The sequence below is a fragment of the Mastigoproctus giganteus genome, chromosome 2 (assembly GCF_048544385.1).
Source record: "Mastigoproctus giganteus isolate SK-2022 chromosome 2, ASM4854438v1, whole genome shotgun sequence".
Lineage (NCBI taxonomy): Eukaryota > Metazoa > Arthropoda > Arachnida > Uropygi > Thelyphonidae > Mastigoproctus > Mastigoproctus giganteus.
In genome coordinates, this window is record NC_143576.1 from 220,977,346 (window position 1) to 221,002,238 (window position 24,893).

The 24,893-nt window shown below is 35.2% G+C and overlaps 1 protein-coding gene across 1 annotated transcript in view; it reads left to right on the forward strand.

The window, feature by feature from the left end:
- LOC150090152 (uncharacterized) overlaps positions 1-24,893 on the forward strand; it is a 55,831-nt gene that overhangs the window by 30,378 nt on the left and 560 nt on the right. Inside the window, exons 3-6 of the mRNA XM_090368975.1 lie at positions 899-1,080; positions 1,255-1,416; positions 7,442-7,615; positions 19,224-19,466. Coding sequence (XP_090225101.1) covers positions 899-1,080; positions 1,255-1,416; positions 7,442-7,615; positions 19,224-19,466 — 761 coding nt within the window. The remainder of the gene's footprint in view (positions 1-898; positions 1,081-1,254; positions 1,417-7,441; positions 7,616-19,223; positions 19,467-24,893) is intronic.

Below are 24,893 nucleotides of genomic sequence, written 5' to 3' on the forward strand. Positions count from 1 at the left end.
TTTCCCTGACACAGAAGCCAAACTTGACAGGCCTGTAATTACTCATTCCACCATTTGAACTTGTCTTTGTGAAATGGAATGACATTTTTACATCTGCAGTTATGGGAACTTCCACTGAATCGAAGTGTGCTTCTATTGTTATGGCTAAAGGTATAATTACATCTCTTGCTGCTTCTTTTAATATAATTGGATAGATACCATCAACACTGGGTGCTTGTTTACTTTTAGCTGCAACAATTTCTCTTCTGCTTTCCTTTCAATTATCACAAAATCATTTAACTCCAGTCAGTATTAGATAGACTTCTTACCATTCCCATCTCTAAAAATGTCTTCACATTGTGAATGTAGATTCAGAATATTTATTTGTTTCAGCAGCCTGTACAACATCATTGACAGTTCCACAGATAACAGTTTCTAAAGGATAATTATAGCATTCAGTCAGATCAGAAGGATTTTGACCCTATCTGATACCTTTATTTTTATGTTTACTACAAATGAAGGTGAGGGACATACATCATCTAAGGATCTATTTTGTTAAAGAAAGTTTGCAGATTCTGAATAATTTGTACATAATGAGATTCAAGAAATCACTGTTGTTACTGAATTATAAAGAACTAATAGTTTTGCATTTCCTCATTTATATTCATGTTCATTTACTGAAGAATTTTAGTAAGATCTTGGAAGACAATTTGTTATTTTATATATTTAGTTTTAATTAGCTTGACTGAGTTTCCTCCTTCATAACAAGAAAATATAAATAAATGAATAACAGAATTCATTAATGAAGTCAACACTAATGACTGAATTATTTTTGCATATAAAAGTTTCATTAAATGAAATATTAGATAATACTTTTATTTGAATAAAACAATGTTTATTATTATTTGAACTTTTTCAGACTTTGGATAGTGCCTTGTACTGAACCTGGCCGTCCTCCCCAGAAAATTGGTTATATCAATCTTGTACCTCAGGTTCTGTCAGAAACAGGTGGTTTTTTTGGAAGGTTATATCCTACTTTTGAAAACTTAAATGATGTTCTTCAGAAGTTTAATGGGATGATTCGTAGCAACCCAGTTCCTGGTAAATTTTTTGATAACTTAAAAGTCTTCCAGACTTTAGATTAGAAACATTGCTGCATACAGCATGTTCCTTTCTCTGCCATGCTTAGTGTTTTTCAGAATATTTAATTAATAGTTTAATTTATTAAGTGAAGATGCTTTTTTCTGCTAATTGGAAACTTTGTTCTGTTAATAGGAAGAATTATTACACTGGAAACTCAAGAAATGAAATTACCCACTTACAAAGATCTTGATCCTGATAGATCCTGCTGGGTTAAGGGCATGGGATTTGGGAGGCAGTACGTGTTTATTATCAGAATTTTTTATGAAATGACTACACCAGCCTATGAAGAAATAGGTGAGTAGTTGTGATAAATAACTGTTATTTGTGTGGGTGATGATAGTTTGGATATTAACAATTTAACTGAGATTTTTATAAATTCTTGGATGTTATATATTGCATAGGATGGGACAAAAATTAGGAAATACTTAAAACACTTATTTATAAATTTAATCTACTGATAGTTTGTTTTTGACTGTCTGCAGGACTCATTCAAATGAGTGGAGATTGCATGATCAACAAATTTGATGTAATGAGATTTACTTTCCTTATAGTAATCTTTCTGCAATAAAAGGGTGCTTTTTAAAATTTACATGTATATAACTCTAGGAGCGGTCATTATTCAACAACAGTAAGTTCCATGTCTATGCTAACAATTGATAAAAAAATCCAAACACAGTGGATGCCGCTTATTGTAATTAATTTGGGACACAGCTTAATTGATAACAATAACCAAAGAAACAAGAATGCATCTGTTCAGCAGTATTTATTGATGCAGAGTGGAAATGAAATGTGGACAGAAAGAAAACATTAAAACATTTAGTTATTAATAATATGAAACTGTCATAACATTTCTGAAAATTCATACAAACCATTGAAAACAAATAAAGTAAATATTAAAATCAGCAATTAGAAATGGGTTAATGCTCTAGTACTTTCTTTTGTGGAGTAATGATACTGACAGCCATGCAAACTGCACAAACTGACAGAAGTAACCGGACGTGGAAAGGGCCAGAGTTCAAGAACAAATTGGGATGTTTTGTAATCACTTCCACTGTACATGTGTAAACCACAATAAGGCAAAAAAGCAATAACGTAAACTGAAGCACTGATTATAATAAACAGTTTTTTTCTATGTATTAGTACATATCTGATCAGAACTTCATAAAAGTGATAATATTAAACGAATGATAACATGATCACAATAAGCAGCGTACACTGCAATCAAGTGACATGCAAAAATGCTACAAAGACTGCATCTACTTAAGAAACCTTTAGCTTATTTTCCAAAAAAAAAAAAAAAAAAAAAAAAAAAAGAGAAAGGATCTTCCTGTGAATGTGTGTAAATTTGATGTAATGAGAAGTCCACAATTTTTCCTCCATGATTTTTCTTCACCCTGAACAGAATAAAGTAAAGCTTGGAGAAGAGTCCTGGAAGGTCCCAAAGAAGATACTCTCTGTGGGAGAGAATTTCTAAGATTAGTTTCATTAGGATAACATAACCACAAGTCCTTAACAAAGATGATCCTGACCACAGAATGGAATTTTGCAGAAACGTTAAAAGAGAAGTGAAAAGAACAGCATGTAATTTTTTTCTGTGTATTAGTACATATCAATATTGTGGTCTGACGAGGCCATAATTAAGTTTTTATGCCTTAAGGAATCTGCATACATAGAAATATATCAAAGGATTTAAATGCACCAGGAATAACTGTATGGACTAAAATTTAGTCACGAAGCATTGTCAGACTTTTATTTACTGACATGGTCACAGGTGAAAGTTATCTGGATGTTCAAAAATAATGTAAACTGTTTTATCCAAAGTTACTCTGAAATATATATATATATATATATATATATATATATATATATATAGAATATCATTAGAAAAAGTAAATCAATCCAATAATAAGAATACCATCAAGGACTTAAGAAAACGCAAAAAAAAAAGCTTTGCTTAGGTTAAGTATACACTACCTATGATTGCTTTTTCTATTATATTTCTTTTTTCTTTTTTCTTAACTGCATTGATTGATCTTTCTTAATTTTACCTTCATGGATTTATGATTGCGCATCTTGATTTTATTTTATATTTTATATTAACTTTGCTTTTATTTTATTTTATATTAACTTTGCGCTTATTATGTCACTCAAATATAATAATAATAATATACTACATCGGCAGAGTAGGATAAAAGTGACCGAGGATACTATTGTTGCCCTGGATAGTAATCCTAACCATGTTAATACATTTACACATACGCAAATATCACACACTTTACAGAGCAGTTTAGCATATAATGCTTCTGGCACTAATATCCGATCTCTTAAATTTCAACCTTGTAATAACAAATTATGTCTTACTTGCCCCTATATGCATCCAAATCATGCTACAATGAATACGAATTCACATATATTCTGTAAAATGAATAATGTTATATATATGATCACTTGTCGTACTTGCAATGTTAAATATATTGGTCAAACTAGCAATAAACTAAATATCAGAATGAACCTTCATCGTTCCGATATTAAAACTTATAATAACAAATCCAGTAAGAAAACAGGTAATCTGGAACATGATATTGAATTCAGACATTTCCAAAAACATACTTTTGGTAATATTTTCATTTCAATACTTAACGTAATTAACAACGCAAATGAAAGATTATTGCAAGAAGAAATTAGCATGTTACAATATAAAACACTATATCCATACGGTCTAAATAATAAATTTAATCAAAAATATATGACGAATAATTTAAAAGATATTTGTGTTTATAATATGTTTCAAATTGCCAAACTTCGTAAAGATAATCGCAATAGGAAATATAGTAAATCCAACACGTATAAAAGCAACCGAGAACATCTAGGAGACTTTATAGATTTATTTAAAATGTGGGATACGGATCCTATAAATATTAGCAAAATTCACAACACACTTTTCAGTATTAAACTTAGTGTACTCAAAGCACTATATAGAAAAACCAATGATTACGTCTTTGCATCCTCCCACCTTATGCACATTATATTGGATATTTTTAAATTCAGAATTAATATTTTGAATGTTAGCAAGCAGCCTGAAAACTCTGTCCTCATCTTATACTTTCAAAATAAAATGATGGATGATTTAGATATACATAAAACTATTAATTTACGTAATGACTTGCTGCCTATTAATAACTTACATATTAATATCAGATTTAGATATTCTAAACCATTTGGTCTTAAAGCGTGTAACTATAAAACAATAGCTACAAACCTTCACAATATTAACATCGGACAGGATACATGTGTTTGTCACAAACCTTCATTTCATAGATACGTGGATCCTAACCATAATCACATCATAACCGGCAATTTAGATATAATCCCATATCCCGAACTTAGAGATATTTTATCACTGGGTTTTAAATTTCGACCTAATCCACCTATTAATAAATCTAATTTTAAAAAATTGTTATATCTAGATTTACTAAAATACTGCATAAGATCAGCATACAAACATAATATACCGGTTGAAGCTTATCACATGTGGTTATTTACAATGCTTAATATCATATCTAATAAATATAATCAATTGAAATTCGTACAGGATAATCTATATAATACCAAATTAATAAATAGGCAGCTCAAAGATATACATGAACATTTTATAATAACTCCCGTTGACAAAGCTGCTTGCAATTATGCAATCATATGTAAATCATATTATATAGATATTATAAAAAATGAACTACAGTCTAGCCGTACATATAAACAGATAACATCTTCTTCTAATATAATAATCAAAAAATTAATTGCATTGCATAAAAAATTAAAGTTAAAGTATAATAACCTAAAATATCCATTTATATATTGCATACCCAAATTTCACAAAACACCAATTGCTTTTAGATTCATAACATCATGTAGAGATAGTTATGCGAAATTTCCCGGAAAAACGTTAGAAAAGTTACTTAAAAGTATATTAAATAACTTAAATAAAACTATTATAATAAATAATAACTTACCTATTATAAATGCTCTAAAAAATAATAATATTCATCAAATACAAACTTTTGACTTTAACAGTCTATTTACGAGCATTAACCTTAATAACTTAGAAGTCGTCCTCCAGAAACTATATTTAGAAAATAAAAATGCTATAAAGGTTGATTTAACCTATTGGAATTCTCTAATAAAATTATGCATCTTTAATAACTATGTATATGACGGAACATCGTTATATTTGCAAGTCACTGGCACCCCTATGGGAAGTCCAGCATCAAGCATAATCGCAAACCTTTATCTGTATTATACAGAAAGAGAATTTCAAGATAACCTACTTATATACAGATACGTAGATGATATATGTGTTTTTAATTGTCCACATTTTGTCCAGGATTACAGTGGATTATATCCAGGGGAGCTTGTGTTGGAAAAAACTAATAGTTCCGATACTATAGCAAATTACTTGGATCTTCATATAGAAATATTACATAATAATAAAATAGACGTAAACGTATATAATAAAAGAGATGCATTTAATTTTAACGTAGTCAGCCTTACAAACTGGAAATCAAATGTATCAAAATCAGTGCATGCTAATATAATTTTATCGCAATGTTTAAGGATTGCTTATATCTGCAATAGTAATAAAAATTGTTCAGCGGGCTTAACAGCGTTGTACGGCAGGTTGATCAATAATAATTTCCCTATCGCTTACCTGAAATATCACTTCAGGAAAGCAATTAGCATAATTAATTTCAAAAATTTGTTTTCTGAACCTATCGTTTCAATATAATTTTCAATAAAATCGTTATATTTAGTGCCATGTATATATGTAAATAGGATACACTTTGCATTCTTGGTGTCTTACGGCGTAGAAAACTTGTACCCACCGGCTTGCAAATTACAGTGTATCATTTTTTTTTTTTTTTTTTTTTTTTTTTTTAATACATATAGTTAAATTCATTTAATTTACTTAAATTCACGCTGAGATAACATGCAAATTCAGCTCAGGGTCCTACTATAGGAACGGGTTTGCGATCCCGGGCATACCCGAGCCACAACTTATATCTTGTAATGCCTTTAAGCTGTCCTACACTCTTTATTTTTATTTCTCCGAAATTATTAGGGCAATCCGAGGACGTAGGAGAAACTATTTCTTATCTATACCACTATTTTTCGCCTTTGTGGAGTTCAGGTTCTATTTTTCCTACTCCTTTAGTTTTTCTTCTTACTATCTGCATGTTTCTCTTTGCGTTAATTTAATTTAATTATTTATTTTTACCGTATCCATCACATAGGGGGCACCACATATTATTTTGACAACTATTACATTATGTCCTAGATACGGTCAAATGTAGTATGTATTATATATTTAATCTTGTTTTAATCCTTAAATTACGTTCTCTGTCGGGTCAACGATGATTAATATATGCTTACATTTTTATATTTTACTTATATTTCTTACCTTTGATTCTAATATTTCAAAATTTTTCTTAATTAATTATCTTCATTCGATTTATTTATATTCGATTTATGTTCGGCCTATACTGGTTTATATTTGGTTTAGATTTAAATTACTTAGCATATATTGATCATCACAGAAACAGAGAACTTCTTATCGTTTTTTGCCTTCATTCTGGGTGGTTGGCCCCAGTTGAAGTCATCTAGATTGTCGGTAAAAAGCGATAATAATAATAATAATTTTTTTTTTTTTTTTTTTTTGCGTTTTCTTAAGTCCTTGATGGTATTCTTATTATTGGATTGATTTACTTTTTCTAATGATATTCTGTAGACATTGTGGGTGTATTGCATGATTGCTTGCAACTGCATTAACCCATAAATATTAGTTATTGTCTTTTAACTTTCTTGCTTTGCTTTATTTCTTGCTTTCCTTTTATCACTAATATAACTATTAATATATATATATATATATATATTAGTGTAATACAAGGCTCTTCCCCCTTGTATTACACTAATATTTTCTATTCATAAGTTTTTATTTCTCTCCCTTTCTGCTGTAGGAAAGGGAGGGAAATTATAATACAACTAACTAAATGATGTTAAAAGCAGAAATTTATTAACAGTTTAATAATTATATATTAATAATAAAATTCTTTATTCTTAGAAATTTACAAGGACACGATTCCCGCTACATGCAACCAGCGGACGTATCTTCCTTATAGAAACTTTTAGCAAGATCACTATCTTGCTTTATCTGATTTCTCCTCTGTATTTATTTTCTCATGGTTAAAATGCCAATTAAAACATTCGTTTCAAATTGATGTGTATTTTATAAAGTTATTTTTGATACGCATTTCTATTTTTTTAGGTTTTGCTGATTTTACCCCTCAGATGATATCTCCTGGTGGTATGCTATCCTTACCTGAATTTGAGCCTTTTTCCCGTCTTCTAGTGAATGCAGCTCAGTGGTGTGCACAACAGACTAATATTAGATTTTGCAATGCACAGTCAGTTGAGATAAAAATGCGACATGATTTTTCTGGTAAGTTTTTCTTCCATAGTCTTCATGCATTAAGATCTGCAAGTAAAAGACCCACTGGGTGGCAGAAATTGCAGTGTACTAATATGGAATTTAATTAAAGACAACTACTATCAAGGGTAAAGGGAAAGGCTTTTGCTTTCGTAAAGATGACTACAGTGGTCTCAGACAGTTTTTAAATTCTGTGCAGCAGGACCAACTGATGATGTTACCAACAGACCCAGAGCTTGCACTTGATCATCACACAACACAGCAGCAACCCCCAGGGCAGAATGCGCTGGTCCCACAGGAACTAGTAGTTGTTGGTAACTCTATTGTCAGGGAAACGGGGAACATGGTATGAAAAAGGATAGGTGGAACAGGACCAGGGTATGTCTGCCAGGGGCAAAGGTTGATGACGTTGTAATGGATACCATCTTTTAAGGGCACAAAAGGTGATATTGTTGTACATGTTGGCACTAATAATATTAAGAGTGGGAGACAGGTGGAATTACTTAACAAGTTCAAGTCACTGTTGAAAAAAACCGTGAATTAGGATTGAATTTGAAAGTGTCGGCAATTCTGCCCAGACACGATAGGAGGGAGTATATGATGAGAGCCTTGTCAATCAATTCAGCCCTGGAAGGATTGTGCAAGGCCCAAGGGGTAGAATTTTTTTCAGCCTGGTCTGTACTTGTTAACAGGAGAAACTGCTTCTACAGGGATGGGATACACTTAAATAGAAAGGGTGCAAGAATATTTGCTGATGCTATCGAGCCAGTGTTATGTGGGTCGGAAAACTGCTAGCTTGAGGGGATACAAGGACTAATAGATTAACAGTAGCCACTGGCAGAGGAGAAAGTGATTCTTGCACTGCTTCTATTGGAATGAGCAACAGCCTGGAAAACCAGATGCAGGGTATTTCAGAGACTGCTGGGAGTCATTGCGGTACAAGTAAACACATGGGTTGTGTTAGGGTAGCTAAGAATAGGAACAGGTGCATATATACTTGCGTATACACCAATGCTAGGAGTTTGGTAAATAAATTTCAGGTATTGCTCAAAACATCAAAGGCAGATATTGTTGGGATACCAGAGACATGGTGTCACACAGATATAAGGAATGCAGAACTGGAATTTGGGGAGTACAATGTGTACAGGAAGGATAGACAGGATAGGAAGGGAGGAGGAATTATGCTATTAGATAAGAAACACATAAATTCCAAGTAAGTGCAGCCAGTCGACATCGCTGGATAGTGCAGTGTCGAGTCAGTTTGATGTGACATAAGCATTGGGATATCAAAATTGAGAATAGCAGTGGGTTACAGGCCTAATGACTGATGAGTATAATAAGAAACTGTACAGGGAAATAGAGTGAGCCAGTAAATCAGAGAGTCTTATAATGGGGTATTTTAATTTCCCGGATATTGACTGGAATTTGTGAGTTGGTCACTCACACACTAGCAAGGCTTTTGTGCATTTATTGGATGATTGTTTTCTACAACAGCATGTTCGGAAGGCAACTAGAGGGAGTTGTACACTCTTGATTTGATTATCAGTAGTGATTCTTCATGCATTAAGAATCTGCAGATAAAGGAACCACTAGGTGGCAGTGATCACAGTGTGCTGAAGTGGGATTTACTCAAAGAGGAAACTACTATCAAGGGTAAAGGAAAGGATTTTTGCTTTCGTAAAGGTGACTACGATGGTCTGAGACGGTATTTAAATTCTATACGGTGGGACCAACTGATGATGTTACCAACAGCAAATTCAAAATGGGAGTCATTCAAAGAATTTATCTTGGAAGCTACTAGGCTTTACATAACTAAGAAATAGTGTTCAAGGTTTAGGCCTAAATGGATGTCAGATGAACTAATGAAACATATTATTTTTTTTTTTTTTAATTTGATAGTTATTGGCGCATCGGCTTCTGTGGCCATAATGCACCTCCCAAGGTTTCTTCAGCACTTTGATCCAAGCCCGAGGCGGGATTCGAACCCACGACCTTTGGGTTGCTAGTTAGGCACTTTACCCGCCCGGTTGGCAATGAAACATATGGCAGAGAAGAAAAATGCATGGGATACATATAAATTAATGGGTGACACAGAAGCCTATGATAGATATAAGCTGGTCTGTAACCAAGTCACAAAGGAGATTAGGCTGCAAAGGTAGAAGATTATGAGAAATCTTTGGCAAAGGATACATAGAAAAACAGAAAAAAGTTCTTTACCTATGTAAACTCTAGAAGAAAAGGGATGAATCAGATTGGTCCACTGGACATTGATGGTTCAATTGTTGATGATCCTGCTCAGGTGGCTAACAAGCTGAATGAGTATTTTGCATCTACATTCACTCATGAGGAGTTATTCGGGGAGGGGAATGTCAGAGGTGAATTAAACTCTGGCATTGAGCTAGATGATTTTGTAATAACCGAGAGGAAAGTGGAGGAGAAATTGTTGAAGATAAACATAAAAAAGGCACCTGGGGTGGATGGGATCTATCCAGTTATATTAAAGGAGGCAGCAAAGGAAGTAAGCAAACCCTTAGCCATAATTGCGAGAGCTTCCTTGGACTTAGGGGAAATACCCATGGACTGGAGATGTGCAAATGTGACCCCAATTCACAAAGGAGGATCACAGAGCAACACAAGTAATTATAGACCTGTTAGTTTAACTTCTGTTCCAGAAAATTAATGGAGGCACTGGGTAAAGAAGCACTGCAGGATCATCTAGACAAGACTTCAGTTATAGCTCGGACACAGCATAGTTTTGTTAACGGAAAGTCTTGCCTGAACAATTTCATTGGATACTATGATGTGGTCACAAAGGAACTGGATGCAGGGAATAACTTTGATATCATATATTTGGATCTTAGAAAGGCTTTTGATACTGTTGCACATGGAAGACCGCTGCACAAATTGGAGCAGTGTGGCATTGGAGGCAAATTTCTGCTATGGATAAAGGGATGGTTGAGTGGGAGAAGACAGAGTGGTAATCAATGGACACTGCTCATCGTGGACTAATGTTATTAGTGGAGTTCCTCAGGGTTCAGTGTTGGGTCCATTGTTGTTTTCTGTATTTATAAATGATATTGATGATGGTATATCAAGCTTAATGTTCAAATTTGCAGACGATACGAAGGTTGGCAGGGTTGTTAAGGACACTAATGACAGTACTCTGCTGCAACAGGATCTAGAAAAGTTGAGCAGATGGGCTGAGAGGTGGCAAATGAAGTTTAACATTGACAAATGTAAAGTACTACATATGGGAAGCACTAACCCCAGGGTAATGTATCAACTCTGTGGTACTACATTGACAGTGGTAGAGAATGAAAAGGACCTGGGGGTAATTGTGCAGGCAGATATTAAGTTTTCTGAGCAGTACAGACCGTCCGCAAGAGTAGCTTGTGTTGTCTTGTCAATAATATACAGGAATTTTTCTAGAAGCGATAAGGAGGTGATTATCCCCTTGTATAAGGCAATGGTCAGGCCACACCTTGAGTACTGTATACCGGTCTGGAGACCTCATTTTAAGAAGGATTTAGAGCTGTTGGAATGAGTACAGAGAAGGGCAACAAGATTAGTGAATGGAACAAAGGGTTGCTCTTACGAAGAAAGGCTGAAGTTTTGCAGATTACAGTGTCTGGAGACTAGGGCGAGGTGATCTGATTGAGATGTATAAAGCCTTGAATGGTCTGAGCATGCTCAGTGCTGATGGGGTTCTTCCTCTTTGTCAGAACAATCACCTGAGAGGTCATAAATTCAAATTGAGGAAAGAAAGTTGTAGGATAGATGTGCAGAAGTTTGCCTTTAGCCAGTGGGTAGTTAGTTGGTGGAACACACTTCCATCTTTTGTTGTGGAAGTTGATAGCCTAAATAAATTTAAGGCTAGGCTGGCCAGGTATTTGGAAAGAACAGAGGGGTGAAATGGGAGTGGTTTTTTTTTTTGGCTGATGCTGCATAAGCTTGCTTTCTTGCACATATGCCTCTGCTAATGCTAATTTACAGCAAATTATAAATAGAAAGTAAACAAAGAAGATACCAGGCTTTTCATATGAAATACTGTTTAAGGCTTAGACCTAAATGGATGTCAGATGAACTATTGAGACAAGTGGCAGAGAAGAAAAGTGCATGGAATGCATATAAATTATCAGGTGATACAGAAACCGATAGATATAAATTAGTCTGTAATCAAGTCACAAAGTAGGTTAGGCAAGCTAAGGAAGATTATGAAAAGTCTCTGGAAAAGAATGCAAAGAAAACAGCAAAGACTTCTATACTTATATTAACAGTAGAAGGGAAGGGTTGAATCACATTAGGCCATTTGATGTCTGTGGGTTAACTGTTGATGATCCTGCTCAAGTTGCAGACAAATTGAATACATATTTTGCATCTACACGAGGAATTCTTTAGGAAAGGGGATGGCAGAAATTTATCCAATTCTAATGAGGAGCTGAATGAATCTTTGATAACTGAAAGGAAAGTGGAGTAAAAACTGTTGAAGATGGACATAAAAAAAGGCACCTGTGGTGGATGGAATCTATCCAATTCTGTTAAGGGAGGCAGCAAAGGAGATAAGCAAATTTAGCCATAATTATGTGAGTATCCTTGGATTTTGGGGAGCCCCCCCAAGTCTGTTCGTGAAATAACGGAATCACTGGTTAAAGAAGTAATGCAAGACCATCTGGACAGGCATTCAATTATACTGCAATCACATCATGGATTTATTAAGGGGTGGTCTTGTTTAACCAATGTGATCAGTTAAACCAATGAGGTCTGGAGGCCTCATTTTAGGAAGGATGTAGATTTTCTTGAATGTGTACAGAGAAGGGCAACAAGATTGGTGAGGGGAATGAAGGGATCCTCTTACCAAGAGAAGCTTAAGTTCTGCAAATTGCAGTGGCTGGAGACTAGGTATCTGCGCTGTGATCTAATTGAGGTGTATAAGGTCTTGAATGGGTTGAGCACGCTGAATTCTGATGGATCCTTCCACTTGTTCAGATTACGAACCTAAGGGGGCATAAATTCAAATTAAGAAAAGACAGATGTAGAATAGATGTGCAGAAATTTGCCTTTAGCCAGTGGGTGGTTAATTGCTGGAACAAACTTCCATCTGTCGTTGTATAAGTTGATAGGTTGAATATATTTAAGGAGGAACTGGACAGGCATTTGGAGGGAATGATGCGATTTTTTTTTTTTTTTTGGCTGATGCGGCATAAGCTCATACACTTGCTTTCTTGCATCACATGCCACTACTGCTACTACTATGATGCAGTGATGAAGGAACTGGATAGAAAAAATAATTTTGACACATATACTTGGATTTCAGGAAGGCCTTTGATCCGGTTGCAAGTAAAAGACTGCTGTACAAACTGGAGCAATGTGCCATTAAGAGAAACTTACTGCTGTGGATAAATGGATAGTTATGAGGAAGAAGGCAGAGAGTGATTATCAATGGGCATTGCTCTTCGTGGACTAATGTTATTAGTGGAGTTCTGTGCTGGGTCCACTCTTCTTTCAAAATTTATCAGTGATATTGATGAAGGTATATCAGGGTTAATGTCTAAGTTTGTAGATGATGCAAAGGTTGGCAGGGTGGTTAACGACAGTCATCAGGGCGAGCTACTGCAACAAGATCTAGAAAAATTGAGTTGATGGGCTGAGAAATGGCAGTCAAATTTTAACATTGACAAATGCAAGTACTGCTTATGGGTAGCAGTAACTTATCAAGTGTGGGGTACTACACTCAAGGTGGTGGAGAATGAAAAAGACCTGGGGGTAATTGTGCAGTCAGACATGAAATTCTCTGGGCAGTGTAGACTTGCTTCCTGTATATCATTGACAGCTCATTGCATTTTGTCAATGATATACAGAAACTTTGCTAGCAGGGATAATGAGGTGATTATCCCTTTGTATAAGGCTATAGTTAGGCTACACCTTGAGAACTGTACACAGTTCTGGAGGCCTCACTTTATGAAGGATTTAGATCTGGTGGAATAGATGCAGAGAAGGGCAACCAAACTGGTGAAGGGAACAAATTGGTGCTCTTACCTTGAAAGGCTTCACTTCTGCAAATTGCAGCGTCTCAAGACTAGGCACCTGCAGGGAGATCTGATTGAGGTGTTTAAAGCCTTGACTGGATTGAGTAAGCTTAATGGCATTCTTCCATTTGCTGAGACTACATACATGAGAAGGCAGAAATTAAGTTGAGAAATTCATGTAGATCTGGTGGAAAGGATGCAGAGAAGAGCAACCAAACTGGTGCTCTTACCTTGAAAGGCTTCACTTCTTCAAATTGTAACGTCTAAAGACTAGGTACCTTGCTTTGTTACCTCATTTTGCTAATATTAAAACTCTTGGCAAAATTACAACTGCTGCCTGACCATCACCTTATGCAAAGGGATAATCACCTCCTTATCCCTGCTAGCAAAGTTCCTGTATATCATTGAGCAGCCCCATGAGCTGCTCTGTCTGTACTGCTTTGCAAACTTCATATCTGATGGCACAATTATCCCAGGTTTTTTTCATTCTGCACTACTCTGAGTGTAGTACTGCAGAGTTGGTAGGTAACTCTGGGGTTACTGCTACTCATATGCACTACTTTGCATTTCTCAATGTAAAACTTCAGTTGCCACCTCTGAGCCCATCTGCCCAACTTTTCTAGATCCAGTTGCAGCCGCATACCATCATTACTATCATTAAAAACCTTCCAATCTTTGTATCGTCTGCAAACTTGGTCATTAAGCCTGTTATACCTTCATCAATATCATTGATAAATATAGAAAACAACAATGGTCCAAACATTGAACCCTGGGGGACTGCACTAATAACATTTGTCCATGTCGAGCATTGTCCATTGATTACCATCCTGTCTTCTCTCACTCAACCTCTTTTTATCCATAGCAGCAACTCTCTCTTAATTCCATAATGCTCCCATTGAAATATGCATTTTAACCATTAAATCAAGCCTAAAATTTTTCTTTCAAGCAATATTACAAAAGTTTTGGTTACAACATTGTTAAAATTCTGTACAAAACCAAAACTTCAGATTTGTAATTTTTTTTTAATTAATTAATTAATTTTTTTACTGAATAATTGATTAATGTCAGAAGGATTCTTTGTGAATTAATTCATCTTATTATTTTGTTATCTAGATAATGACTATATTTTTATATGTAGATGTTATAATTTCTAACACCTTAAGTTTATCACTGCAACTTTTCTTTGAAAGCATTCAATATCCAATGTAGTGTTTCAAATTCTGGTATTCCAGAATAAGAAAATAATAGTATTGCAGAATGTAACATACTGTTAAAAAAATAAAAACGATGCTGGCACCAAGTATGAATTTAAAGACCAGCTTGCCTGAAATTCTTGCTTATTGATGTGACAATATGATGTACATACACTACCCTCAAAAATTATATGTATACAGTTTCGTGTTGTCACCACTGGCTCTCACTTCAGGTTGTGGGTGGGTGGTTGCATTGAAGATATTCCAACCTCCTGAGTAGCTTTTCCACCAATCCACCAATGAACAATAGACTACAACAGCTATAGTCCTCCATTCTTCCTGCAGAACACTGACTAGTTGAGCTACCATTGTGAGACATGTTTGTCTGGCCCCTACATGATGTTCTAATTCATTCCATAGGGTGTTCTAAAGGGTTAAAACAGGTTCCTGACAGCCATTCCAACTTTTATATGTTCATGTCCATGAACCTTTTTCAATCAGCACCAGCAGTATGGCATGGGATGTTATCCTGTTGAAACAAACATGGTCTGTACTAAGGAACTGTCACATTATAGGAAAAATTGAATTAAAGTAAGTGTCAGCATTTGTAGTGCCCTGCACAACCACCAAAGGTCCCATGCCACACTATGAGAAAGAACTGCACACCATAACTTTACCTCCTTGAACTCCATTATTGGTACAATGCATTCCATTAGCATTCTCCACATGCAACTGCTGATTGGTATAGGATGTAACAAGGTTCATCACTCCATTAAATTGATTTACACTGCTCTGTAGACCAATTTTGATGTTCATTGTACCATGCATGGTGAGATTGCTGATTGCAGTTGGTAATTTCTGGCTTGTGTGTTGCCATTTTCGTATTAAAATCAAGGCCACAGAGCTCTAGACATAGTGTGTGTATAGAGAGAGATGTCAAACCCCTGTTGACTCCTTAAGCTCCTGGTTAATGTTCCGCAAGATTGTGTAACAAGATTTTCATATACTGGTCTTCTGAGTAGTATGGCAATCGGGTCACATGAAATGAGTACATTGCTGGACAGTGGTATTACTGTCACATTTCCATTTCAAGATAATATCATGGGACTTTAGATAGTGTAGGCTGTCAGTAGTTGCATGAATCAATTAGAAAGCAATGTTATATCCGACAATAACATCCTCTCGAAGTTAATCAGCTCTGCTCTTTGTGCCAGAATGGAAGTAGAAAAAATTAATGGAGAAGAGGAAATATTAGTCTTTTGAGTTCAGTTTGAGGCTGAAAATGGTTGCTTGGTGCATGTATTCTGATTGATTTTGTTTTTTTTGGGGGGGGGGAATTATAGGTGTGACTTCAGAAAGCCATACTTGCACAGATACCTGTGCAATTAGACATATAGCAGAAACTGAGCATTTGTCTCACAGGTGATGGAGTAAGTTTGTTAGAGAAAGCACTCAACACTCTTTGAATTCACTCAGCTTGGCTCTTTGTGCCATGATGAAAACAGCTAACTTGTATGGATCATATGTCTTCATTTTATATATATATATATGTCTGAGGCTGACCGGGCTAGCCGGGTGGGTAAAGTGTCTGCCTGGCAACCCAAAGGTCGCGGGCTCGATTCCCGCCTCGGGCTTGGATCAAAGTACTGCAAAAACCTTGGGAGGTGCATTATGACCACAGAAGCCTATGCGCCAACAACTACCAAAAAAAAAAATATATATGTCTGAGTCACTTGGTTATCCAGGAAAGTTTGATGGACTAAGTAAAGAGTAGCTCTCTTTTGGAAAGTATGGGGTTGCCATTGGTTGGCTGGAATCGCTTTAACTAATAAATATCAAATCAATCTTTTGGAAAGTGTTGCCGATTATTAGAGAGGTTTTGAGTACTTTTCCAAATATAAGAACAATAACTTATGATTGGGCAGATTTAAGATTTGTACAGAATTGACCATTAAGGGATCTGTTACTCTCTTATGATGTTACCTTCCATTTTATTAGTTTCCTGAATATTCTGATCATTGAGATTAGTTATAGTAGTAGTAATAGTGGCATGTGATGCAAGAAAGCAAGTGTATGAGCTTATGCAGCATCAGCCAAAAAAAAAAAAAAAAAACAATCCCCTCTAAATGTTTGTCCAGTTCCTCCTTAAATTTATTTAACCTATCAACTTCCACAATGACAGATGGAAGTTTGTTCCAGCAATTAACCACCCGCTGGCTAAAGGCAAATTTCCACACATCTATTCTACATCTGTCCTTCCTCAATTTCAATTTATGCCCCCTTAGGTTTGTAACCTGAACAAGTGGAAGAATCCCATCAGAATTCAGCGTGCTCAACCCATTCAAGGCCTTATACATCTCAATCAGATCACCTCGAAGGTGCCTAGTCTCCAGCTGCTGCAATTTGTAGAACTTAAGCCTCTCCTGGTAAGAGGATCCTTTCATTCCCCTCACCAATTTTGTTGCCCTTCTCTGTACATGCTCAAGCAAATCTACATCCTTCCTAAAATGAGGCCTCCAGACCTGCACGCAGTACTCAAGGCATGGCCTGACCATTGCCTTATACAGAGGGACAATTACCTCCTTTTCCCTGCTATCAAAATTCCTGTACATCATTGACAACACCCCATGATCTGCCCTGGCAGCCTGTCTGCATTGCTCAGAAAACTTCATATCTGACTGCACAATTACTCCCAGGTCTTTTTCATTTTCTACCACCTTAAGTGTAGTACCACACAGTTGGTACGTTTCTCTGGGGTTATTTCAACCCATATGCAGTACTTTGCATTTTTCAATGTTAAACTTCAGTTGCCACTTCTCAGCCCATCTGCCCAAATTTTCTAGATCCTGTTGCAGGAACACACTGCCATTACTGTCGTTAACAGCTCTGCCAACCTTTGTATCATCTGCAAACTTCAATACTAAGCCTGATATACCTTCATCAATATCAAGTCCACGAAGAGCAGCACCCATTGATTACCACCCTCTGTCTTTTCCCACTCAACCATCCTTTTATCCATTGTAGCATTACCCATTTATCCATTACCCTTAATACAATTCTGCTCCAATTTGTACAGTAGTCTTCCATGCCCAACAGTGTAAAAAGCTTTCCTGAAATCCAAGTATATGATATCAAAATTATTTTTTGATATCATATAATCAATCCTTGGTTATGCATGTAACCAAGGGCTGGCAGAGGTTCCAGAATGTGATGTTGTTAACAAAGGTAATAATCAGGTTGTAATATTGTAATAATTTTTAGTTAACTCTTAATTGAAATAACCCATGAAGTAAAGAACTTTTAAAGTCTTGATTTTGATTGTGTCTTGGTAGTAATATTTAATCTTACCATCCCATGTTTCACCTAAAACACTTTTTTCCCCAGGGTTACATTCAACAATATTTCTGACCCTCTATATATATTTTAAAATACTTGCATAGTATTTTAACTGGTGTACTAAGGAGTGAAATTCCTCTGTAATTTCCAAATTCAGCTTTATTATTGTTATTATCAGGGGGGGCCAATCCATATGGACCACTTAGACGACCAAATATAAAGAGTGAGAGAAAAAGGAGTTAAAATAAAGAAGATGAAAAAATATAAGTAAAATAACTAAGATGTTATTATTTCAATTTCCTTAATGTGTATGGTTCGAATATGAATTATAATTAATTTTCATGCATTTCTCAGAATGTATTAATATGCCACACCTTTTATTTATTGCAAAAATGTAATATTTAATTTTTTTTTTTTTTTTTTTTTTAATTTACAGTGTGAGGTTATAATGAGGTTATAATTTACAACATGAGTGGAGAGATGATTCCAGTCTAGAGACCCAACTGTATGGTTTGCACTGGAAACTAATCTTAGACCAAATGTGATTTTTTTTTTTTTTTTTTTTTTCTGAAATGAGTACCACGGTGAGAGTCTGGTGACCGAGACAGTTGCCTTATGTGCGTGGTTTGAAGGGATGAAAACTCAAGGGAAAATGATTTAGTGGTGTATGGAGACACAAGAAATTTTTTAATGAGAGACCTGCATTTTTTTTTTTTATTTAAATGGAACAGTGGATCACTTAAGCTTAAATGAAAGATTTGAAAGATAAAAATTATAAAACTGGAATTTAGAATATCCTGAGAGTATAGCATAAAAGTTTGATGTTTCAAAAATAAACTTAACATCACATAATATATAAATTTCCTGAGTTAAATAAACATAATGATTATAAACATAGCAAAAATTTTTTACATTCTTTGTTTTAAAAAATCATTACCACTGCGGGTAATAATAATAATGCACATGTTTCTAAAATCTCTGGATGATTTTAGTGGAACATATGAAATGAAATCATGGAAATATAATTTATATTAATTTTATTGTCTTAATTTCTCTCTTTTTCAGGGTTTGTGATTGATCCACAACGAATGTATTATGTTGAAAGTGCAAATATCACTACATGTTATGCTCGTATTCTCCGCTTTGGATATGTCAAAGTCTCTGAAATGACCAATTTGCCTTCACCATCTCTCCACTTAAGTTGCAAAACATTTGTTCCACAACAGTTAACTTCTGGCTTTCTGATGCCAGAATTTGAAGGTTTAACAGCAACCAAAAAAAGGGTAGAGGCCTGGATCAATGCTGTTCGTACGTATTTTTAAAAATTTTATCTTTTTTGACACTCCTCATGGAAATATATAAACATCTGAATCTTGCTTGACATCACTGTACAGAAAAATAATTATATTTTTAATACAAATATTTTATCATAATATTATATTATATTAATTTTTAATTTTATGTAATAATTCTTATATTTTATGAATACATGCCATTACATTTTATAGTGGTATAAATGATAACTTAAATGTTGCTAATAGTTTTGTTTGACTGATTGATGACCACAGGCAGCAACTTGAATAATATGTGATAATGCTTTACATATGTTAATGCATTAATCATATACGCTGTTATCTACACTTATTAACAACCCAAGTATAATTATGATAAAAATGATCCAATATGTAAAAATCATCAAATGATTTTTAAGATAAAATTAATTTAGCTTATCATTAAATTTTAATGATACGATTAATTAATTTCTAAAAGACACTTTTGGTATTCTTTAAAAAGCTGTTTAAAGTAATATAAGGTTGTGGGGTTATATTTCAATGCATCAGTTGAAATCAAATAAAAATCTTATGCTGATTGCATTAAGTTTTGATCTCAGAAGATCTTTGTTCCAATAAACATTGAGGATGAAGTTTCTGACCACCAAAGCTTGCGCTTATGTTCAACTTAGAGACAAATACCATTATGCATGGTTCTGCTAAGTTGCTAATATATTTTTAAATATATAGATCTCGGGTTCCCAACCTGTGGGTCGTAACCCCCAATGGGGTCACATAGTGTTTTCTGGGGGGTCGCTGTAGTTATTTTTAGTTGCAATTATTTTTATAGGAAATTTAACCATGAAGGTTTTCAGTACTTGTTTATTTCAATATGGCATATGGCTACACTGCAATATTCTACTAGTGGTTGTAACACTGATTTTTGATAAATGAAAGGAAGTGACTTAAGGTCCACCTCAGCGGATACTTAAAAAATATTAAAAGCCCACCGTGTTCATACATATTAAACATTTTATATTATTTTAATTATTTACAAATAGTAACCTGAAAAAAATATTCACTATGTTGCAAAATTCAATATCAAAATTCATTTTTATCGGTCTCTCGATGTGTGAATAAGGCTGTTGAACACGGACCGTCGAATAAAGGTGAGTTGCTCTCTTAACGCAGTTGAAGATCACCCTGTATGTTTTGCTGATGATGCCATGTTTGCAATGATGTAATTCAATAATGTCTGCGATGGGCCTTCTAATGAAAACTGGCACGACTTAGTTCGCCAATAGTCAACTACCTTTAGTTTGCACCATGATAGAAACCAGCCACTTGCTGTTAAGTGCGGGTTAGCTACTGCTTGCACTTTCTAAAATCTAACGAGTGTCAGTAGGTCATCATCAGTCCGTGTTAAATCTGTACCCATGGAGAAAAAAACCTAAATATTCAGAAGACTATCTAAAATTTGGCTTTAGCACCTTGATCAGCAATGGCATAGAAAAGCCACAATGAATTTTGTGCAATGTCGTCCTCAGTTCTGAATCTATGAAACTTTCAAAACTGAAACGTCACTTAGAGATAAAGCATTCAAAACATACTAAGAAGGATTTGGAGTTCTTTCGACACCATGAAACGGGTCTCAGATGTCAGAGACTTGATTCTAAAGGATGTTTTCAGCAACAGAGCACAGCAGCAGTGCAAACATCATATGAAGTCACATTGGAAATTGCCAAGCAAAAAAAACCTTACACGATTGGAGAAATGTCATTGAACTCTGCATATTGATGATGGTGAAGTTAATTCTTGGAGAAGCCAGTGAGATAAAGATGTGACAAATATCTCTGTCCAATAACACTATTCAGAGGTGCATTTCATATATGTCAATAGATGTGAAAGAGCAGGTTTTGAATGAAATCAACGGACGTAAGTTCGTGTTCTCAGTTGCTTGTCTTCGTGATATATATTCATTCAGATGACATCAAAGAAGAGTTCCTGTTTTGTAGTGCACTTGAAACTACTACAAAAGGTGAAGAAATTATGGAGAAGATGAATACCTTTTTTGAAATTGGAGGACTACAGTAGAAAAATGTCTGTGGAGTTTGTACAGATGGAGCTATGCTAGGGTCAAATCGGGCTTTCAGACAAAAGTGAAAGAACTTGCTCCCCAAGCAAAGGGCATTCACCGATATACTCTTGCCAGTAAGACTCTTCCAGCTCCTCTGCAAGAGGTACTTGATTCTCTTATCAAAATTGTGAATTACGTCAAATCTGGAGCCCTCAACACCCGTCTGTTTAAAGAACTCTGTAAAGACATGAATTCTGATCATGAGGTTCTTCTTTTCTACATTGCTGTACGCTGGTTGTCAAAAGGAAATGTCAATTGTGTCTTTGAGTTGAAAGATGAAATCAAATTGTTCCTGGAAGTGCAAGGGAAACATGATCTTGTGGCTTACTTTAATGATGAAGCTTGGAAGAAAAGAGTTGCTTACTTAGCAGACATTTTAAACCAGCTAAATAAGCTGAACCTGAAACTTCAGGGAAAGGAAACACACATTATCCAATTTCAAGACAATCTTCAGGCATTTGTATCCAAGCTGCAAAACTGGTGTTGGAAAGTAAATCTTGGAAACATTGCCATGTTTGGAAAAACTGCAGTGTGGTAGAGGAATCTGAAAGTGAACTGAATGAGAATCTGAAGGAGGAGATTACTGGACACCTTGAATCCCTTGAAAAGCAATTTCGGCAGTACTTCCCTGAGCTTGCAAAAGAAGCTGCACCGGTACGAAACCCATTCTTTGCTTCCCTGAATGTAGCCAGCATTCCCGATGAAGTACAGGATGAATTCTTGGATCTGCGGAACGATTTCTCGGCACGGAATTTGTTTTATGAAAAATTGCAGACTCAGTTCTGGTGTGCTATGTATCAATCATATCCAAATGTCACCATGCTTGCCTTTTGAGTTTTACTTCCATTTGCCTCTACATATCTCTGCGAGAATGGATTTTCAAAGCTTCTTCATATAACAAAGGCAAGAAACAGACTGAATGTTGAGGATGACATGAGGTTGACATTAACAAACGCTCAGCTGCGAATTTTGAAGCTGGTTGCCCAGATGCAAGTACAACCATCACATTAAATATTAGGTTAGAATTATGTTCTGAAAAATCTATTTTTAATGTGTTTTCTTTACCCTATTAAAAATGCCTTTTTATGCAAATGTGGCGGGGGGTCGCAGGTTACTTGGCTATTATAAAAGGGGGTTGCAACTCGAAAAAGGTTGGGAAACACTGATATAGATCATCAGAAAAATAGAATCCACTATATGTGAGTCTCCTTTACAAACTAAAATGTTATTGTGTGAATATGATGCATGGTATTAACCTGAAGCAGTTTTCAGGTAATAGAGGATACAAGTTTTTATTTGCCAACCCAAAAATGTGTGCACTGCAGTAGATGGCAGCATAATTGCAAAACTGTAATCATGGCAGAATTCACCAATCCCAAGAAGACATAGTGCATACTTCGGTTCAACAAGCTACAGTCTGCCACCACTGTTATGCATAAATTTTGAACACGGCTTAAAAATAAGCCACTGAGTTGACTTATTTACAGTGGTATGGAAAATTCATAAAGGATTCTCATTTGTGCAGTCATTCTGGCTGAGGTGATGGCCCAACAAATGTCAGTATAAAGGTGCAGTGGAGCTCATTCAAGGAAGTGGAAGTTTTATGCAAAGTCCAGAGATATCCACATGACGTGCCATTTGTGAGCCTAACACATCAGGTCAGTGTAATGTATTGCATTGTTATCTGTGGATGAAACTGTACAAATTACAGCCTGGGAAAAACTGTCAATTGATGTTAAAACCAACTGGATGGAATTTTGTTTTAAATGTTTTGGCTTATGCTCACATAGTGGCAATTTTCTGGAATGGCTCATCTTTAGTGATGAGTGCACTATTTCATTCCAGTGGGTTGCAAGCAAGTAGACTGTGAGAATACAGGGCACAGAAAAGCCACAGAAAATTTTGGAATACTTGCACAATAGTTCAAAGATAACTGTCCTTTTCATAATGCGTTGTTAAAACATGTACAGACCTTTCTTTGAAGAAGTTGCATTGCAGGAAAATGTGTTTGGGCATGTTGCAGAATTTCTCTATGCCTCAAATGCAGGATGAAAATGATGGTGACTTGATTTTCCAACAGGATGGCACTCCACCACATTATTGCCACAAGGAAGCTTGTGCATACCTGAACACAATGTTTCCTGAGAAGTTATTTGGAAGAGGGGACTGATTTTTGTGGTCCCACCATCCTATTATCTGACTCCTTTAGATTTTGTTCTCTAGGGGTTAGTGAAAGACTATGTTTTCCACCTATGCCTGCAGCCATTATGGGACTTAAACAATGCATTTGTGAAGCAGTCAGTCATGTTGGCAGGGATATGTTTTGCTGAATATGAGAGAAATTGGATTATAGGTGGGATCTCTGCAGAGTAAATAAGTGTGCCCATATTGAATAATAATTGAAATTTTAAGGTATCCTCTGTCATCAGGAAGTGGATGTTTATATCATGTATCCCTATTCACACAGTAATGTTTTAGTTGTGTAAATGAGGTTTTTGGACATTCTGCATTTAAAAATCTTAAACAGTGTAAGGACATCTGTTTTGAAGCATACTGGCTTCTCTCAGCTGAATGGCAATTTCTATTAGAAAATGTGTACTGAACTGTGAATAATGTATTTTGTCTAAGTGAACAGCTAAGTGGTTTATAAAGTAAAACTTCAATTAAATATGTAATGACCATTATACGTTACTTCAATCTCCATAGGATTGCAGGATTATTTCAACACAGTACTTGAAATCAAATATAATAATACACTGTTCCAGCGAGAGACTGTGAACATGAGCCAAAGCTCTCTTCCCATGACTGAAATCAAACAGTGTCCTGCAACCCTATATTACTGTAGAGTAAATGTGACTCATTTCTAGGGATTGAACGTACACAGCTGTCATTTTATATTTAAATGGAATTTTTAATTCCATATGCCACTTGGCTTTTTGCTTACATAAAATATATTGTTCACTTATTCATAGTTCTACATGCATTTACCAATAGAGACTACCTGTTAACTCATGAAATGCCAGTATGCTTCAAAACACTTGCCCTGGTAATGTTTCAGATTTTTAAATCTGTAGTGGATTCAACTTTTCTGGTGATGCTATATTAGTTAAAAAGAGATTGGCAGCTTACACAGAACTTTTTCAGGTAATGGTGTGTGTCTTTAAGTTGAACCTATCTGTAAGAAGTTTTCTTAATTTTCATTGATTAGAAAATAAAATTATTCAGCACCTTTCTTTTTCTGCGGTTGCATATGTCACTTATTGTATCAAATAACCTGAAAAATCAAAAAAATTATAGTTCTGCAGTAACGTTGGACAGTTTTAAGAA